We start from the raw sequence: 6000 nt of genomic DNA on the forward strand, positions 1-6000 counted from the left end.
CTTATACTGCCATAAAAGTGGATAAAAAAAAGTGCCGACGACATAAAAAATAAACTATATTTAACAAATATAAAAAATAAGACGATATTTTGTCAAAGTCATTTTAAAAGTTTTCCCTTTTTTAAAAAAATCATTTTAAGCATTTATTATCTTCAATTTTTACATGAAATATGGGGCGATTAATTAAAATATAAATTAAAGTAAAATATGGAGCTATAATAATTAGTAAATATATATCTATGCTTGAAATATAATAGTACCAAATCTGAATACTAAAAAAAGAGAATTTTATTCTCATTAATAAATAAAAACAGCGTAAAATAAAAATCTTTTTTTTCCTGCCTTCGAAATTTTTCTATGAATTCTCCTTTTGGAAGNCAATACAGCTAAAAACTGTACGAACTTCATAAAGTGTAAAAGACAATGATTACGTATTAAGAGTCAGTATCTGAATTTCTACACGGTTTGCGATGATTTAAGAGTGAAAATACGCCTAATGGTTTATATAAATGAAGAAAACGTAATCACTGTTCCAATAAATTATAGATAGAAATTATAAAAATTTAACTGTTTTGACGGACCAGCTACTAAAAGATATTACTCGGATTCATTTACATGTCTCTATCAAACTTAAATAAAGTAAAAATAAACTGAATTTAAATTTAAAACAATTACAGAGAATATCTGATTTTGCAATTATGATAAACAATGCTATTTTGAAACAAAAACGCCGATAAACATTAAATTGAAAATCTAAAAACCAAAACAGAATACCATGAATTGTATTTCCGGGGACTCTAATAATAACATTTTATGGAGATGTGAGTGACGTTTTAGTGGTCTCGAAGCAATGCCCTGTTTATATAAAATTTATCAAATTATATAAAAATTACTTAAGCCTATACTTAACATATAATATACTTTTTATGTGTTTTATTTTAACTTAAATATAAAATATGTTTTTTTTTCCTCTTGACTGAATAACTAATATAGTATAGTATGCAAAAAGAAAGAAAAATCATAAATAAGTTTAATATTACTCCACTTACGTAAGTTTAAAATTACTCAATTTGCTCGAATAACTAATCAACCCCGTACTCAAACTTAATTGTTTAGCTGGTTAAATTTATAATTCAAATTAGCTAATTAAATAATGCTTTACGAAAACGTACTTTTTCAGTATATCCTTAAAATATGGACCGATTAAATAGGGTAGAATATTTGGACGAATAATAATTTTACTTTGTAATGGGACGATGTTAATTATACTTTTCTCGAAAAAGAAAAGTGAAAGAAAAACTTTTTGCACTCAATGATAAAATTTGTTTATCCAAAGGTTATTGCAGATAAAAAAAATATTTAGCGAAAATTAGTCGCAAGTTTTCGACTTTTCGATTTGAAAGGTAGAAAATTTTTACATTAATTAAAAGAGCGTAATTTTATGGGGCAAAATGCAAAATTTGAATGAAATCGGCTCAATAGTATACCGGAGACAAAATTCTTGATGGTTCCATCAAAACACTTTGATGGTTTTTGTTGGTTTCAGTGCGATTCATGATGGTTCAACATCATTTGATGGTCACCATCATCCAACATTCTCCGTTATGCGTTCATGGGTTTTGATATGCCAACAAACTTCCATCATTCCATGACGTAAAGTGCTACTTTAATACTATGATGGTTAACCATCAAGAGAAGTTTGATTCTCATGGACCAACAATCAATGATGGTTCCAACTATACATTTCCAGGATGGTTTAAGGCGAATTCTTGTTGGTTCTCAGGAATATACCATCAAAACAATTTGTGTTTTGAACCATCATAAATCAGACCGAATTCCTACATTGTTATGATGGTGGCTCATGATCAATCCAACATTTGATTTCCAAGAAAATATGATGAAAATTTGTGATAGTTCAACATGAACAAACCATCAAAACAAGTTGCTATTCTTATATTGAACCATCAAAAATCAGTCCGAATTCCTACATTGGGGTGATGGTTACTTATGTTGGTCACCATCAAAAATATAATGGTTCATTGTGGAATTATTGATTTTTGCCATCAAGATTATGTTGGTCCATCAATGGAAAACCATCAAAAATTTTGACTTGAGTATAAGAAATTGAATTTTAAACATAAAACTTTTAGAACAAAAACTTAATTCTTATTCTTTGTTAAATCTAAGATTTTTATGAAAGATGAAGCACTTATTGTATACCGCGTTTAATAACAGTGTTAATTCATTCACTTAGTGACCCTTTGATTACTGTCAGATGAAATTAATCTCCTAATTTGTTCTGAGCCAAAAGACTTTTTTTTTTCCTACTCAGGGGAAAATTACGCAGAATATTCCGTGCTACTATATCTTAACGTGAAAGAAACTAGTTTTTAATTGCGGGAAAGCCAGCATCTCGGAGAAAAAGAAACTGAGAATTAACATCTAGTGACAGACTAGCTTGATTTTTCGTCATATGTTTTCTTTAAAAGAACATTATTTTTAAGAAAACGATCATAAAAAATATAAATTATCTCTTTTTCAGTCAGATCTTGAATATGGCAGTAAAATATTTTTAGGGTGTCAGAAAGCTAGAGTCAGTTTTATACAGTTTGAAAACTTACACAGAGAATATAAATTTTTTTAGACATTAAGAAAACAACATTAAGATGAAGAGAACAATCTTGTCTTCTTAACACTAAACGTACCAACACTTAATATATGCATATTTCGCTATATTGACGCAATATTAGNTTTAATACTATGATGTTTAACCATCAAGAGAAGTTTGATTCTCATGGACCAACAATCAATGATGGTTCCAACTATACATTTCTAGGATGGTTTAAGGCGAATTCTAGTTGGTTCTCAGGAATATACCATCAAAACAATTTGTGTTTTGAACCATCATAAATCAGACCAAATTCCTACATTGGTGGCTCCTGATCAATCCAACATTTGATTTCCAAGAAACTATGATGAAAATTTCTGATAGTTCAACATGAACAAACCATCAAAACAAGTTGCTTTCTTATGTTGGACCATCAAAAATCAGTCCGAATTCCTACATTGGGGTGATGGTTACTTATGTTGGTCACCATCAAAAATATAATGGTTCATGGTGGAATTATTGATGGTTGCCATCAAGATTATGTTAGTCCATCAATGGAAAACTATCAAAAATTTTGACTTGAGTATAAGAAATTTAATTTTAAACATCAAACTTTTAGAACAAAAACTTAATTCTTATTCTTTGTTAAATTTAACATTTTTATGAAGGATGAAGCACCAATTGCATATCGCGTTTAATAGTGCTAATTCATTCACTTAGTGACCCTTAGATTACTGTTAGATGAAATTAATCTCCTAATTTGTTCTGAACCAAAAGACTTTTTTTTCCCGACTCAGGGGAAAATTACGCAGATTATCTCGTGCATGCATTATCATAGCATGGGAGACACTGGTTTTTAATTGCGGGAAAACCAACATCTCGGAGAAAAAGAAACTGTGACTAACATCTAGTGACAGACTAGATTGATTTTTCGTCATATGTTTCTTTAAAAGAACATTATTTTTAAGAAAATGATCATAAAAAATATTAATTATCTTCTTTTCTGCCTGATCTTGAATATAATAATAAAATATTTTTAGGGTGTCAGAAAGCTTGAATCAGTTTTATAGTTTGAAAACTTACACAGAGAATATAAATTTTTTTAGACATTGAGAAAAAAACATTAAGATGAAGAGAACAATCTTGTCTTCTTAACACTAAACGTACCAACACTTAATATATGCCTATTTTTACCATAGCCGGTCAAATGCAGGTCTTTATGTTTCTTGATTGAATGTATGAAATATGGATGTTAGAAAGGGAATAAACTAAAAAAAACTTTATTATAATTAAATAAAATTGTGTATTGCCAATTTTTATGTATTACAAACACAAATAATAAGCATTTTTAATTCATTGCTCGAGGCACTTTTTTAAATGTACAGGGTGTTTCCATTATACATTTTCCGCAAATATATTTCTTCCAATTATTATTATTTCTATAATTCTTGTAATTAATATTATTTCTTCTAAGAACTTCTGCTGTCTTGATTGTTTCGACATTTTTCTGTGTCAAAACTAACAGTTAGTTAGAAATGAAGTAAAGCTATCGAAATAAAATATATGCTTACTTACCAAAACATTTAGTTTTTGTCACTTTTTCTGAAACAAAAAAAAAGTCTAAAATTTTATGCACTTTCTTGAAATTTGAATTCACAGTTATTCTGATTGAACTAACTACGCAACTGTCTTTGCAGAAATATGCATTTAATCGAATACAATACGTTGAACACGCATCGTAATTTCTGATCCGATAATCTTATAAAGCAATATATTGTTCTCCCGGTCAAATGACCAGTTGTGGTAGAAATGGGTATACGACACGTAGTATTTGAAATAAACAAAATATAATAATAGATTATTAACTGCTTATAATTGTTAGAAAAAGTCATGAAGTCAAATGTGCAAAAACGATAAGATGATAAGCACATTTTCGATGCAAAAGTTCTTAAAGTGTAATTTAACCGTTTATGGTATGTTTAGTGTTAATGTTAAAAGAGCGAGAAAACTCTATATTCCTATTTCCTACATAAAAATTAATAATATAAAGATTTCAAATTTTGCACTATAAAATCTAAAAATATAAGAAAGATAATTGGTTTGCAAAAGCATGAATAAAAGTAAAAATATTAGAAACTAACTGGCTGGCAAAAGCATAAATAAAATAAACACACAAAACGATAAATTTAAATAATAAAAGCAGACGATAAAAGTAGAACACCAGAAAGTTGTTGATTTTTTAGAATGAGTTTTGTGTGGAATTTAAGTTTTTATACATCCTGTTACGGGCACTTTATCTAGCTGTTTCATAATATTTTATATATCCCGTTACGGGCACTTTATCTAGTTGTTTTATAATATTTTATCTATCCCGCTACGGGTAAGTTTCCTTATATCCCGTTACGGGTTTTTCTTGCTGTTTTATGATCTTTTCACTATTCCGTTACGGGTAATTCATATTTGTTACTGTTTGTGTTGTCTGCTAATAAAAGTTTTTTATAAAAAAACTGAACAGTTCTTTACTATAGCTTGATACGTTACAGCACTTTCACAATATATGGCAGTATATTAATTTGTTTCCGTAGAAATATATATTTTTCGATTTGACATTGAAGTTAAAATTTACAAAAAAACTTTCGTTAATGAACTTTATTTAATAAATCTTAACTTTAAAAAAAAAATTACCGTTTTTTTAGTTTTTTTTCCCCATTCCTTCACAACTTATTAAAAATTTATTCTTTAAAAATAAAATTAAATATGACTCTTCTTGAAAATCAAATTAATATTTGTAAAGTTGAAAACCAACTTCCTGAGGGAAAAAAAAAAAGTTATTTTTGAAAATGTTCGCTTTAAGACACTGCATCGCAATATATACCATTAAAAAGAAAATACTTTCTGAGAAAATGCATAAAAATAATTAGCATGAATAAAATTTCGATCTAGCTACTCTATAATACTTTTTGTTCGAAAATAAAGAAGAGTGCTTACGAAGAAGGCGAAGGATTTCCATCTATAATAATCCGATCGGAGCTTCATGCCTCCCACTGCCTTTACAGCCAGCTTTACCCCGCGACACACGAGGGGAAAATGTTATTTCTCCATAGGGTTGTACTAAAATTAGTTTGGCGGCGATCACAAAATTCCTTTCGCCAACAGGGAATTTAGGTCGCCAAAGTTTGACTTTTCACCAGTTAGAAAGTATCAATACATTATATCACTGTCTCCATCCGATACTGCAAAGAAAAAATTACAGCATACTTGTAACAACAATTGTTTTCAGAAAACTTAGAAAATCAATCAAAGATACTTAAGATATTTCATTCCACTTTAGCTCAGTGAAACATTAGTTTGTTATTGTTAAACTTTAATTTAAATGACATACACGTAGCAAA

General features: G+C 28.7%; 1 protein-coding gene across 1 annotated transcript in view; it reads right to left on the minus strand.

Annotated features, from left to right (window-relative positions):
* The window catches only part of LOC107453939 (metalloprotease TIKI2), an 82556-nt gene extending 76830 nt beyond the window's left edge, over nucleotides 1-5726 (minus strand). The window contains exon 1 of the mRNA XM_043051610.2: nucleotides 5597-5726. Coding sequence (XP_042907544.1) covers nucleotides 5597-5644 — 48 coding nt within the window. The 5' untranslated portion in view covers nucleotides 5645-5726. The remainder of the gene's footprint in view (nucleotides 1-5596) is intronic.
* Nucleotides 5727-6000: the final 274 nt, after the last annotated feature.

This window comes from Parasteatoda tepidariorum, chromosome 6, assembly GCF_043381705.1.
Source record: "Parasteatoda tepidariorum isolate YZ-2023 chromosome 6, CAS_Ptep_4.0, whole genome shotgun sequence".
Lineage (NCBI taxonomy): Eukaryota > Metazoa > Arthropoda > Arachnida > Araneae > Theridiidae > Parasteatoda > Parasteatoda tepidariorum.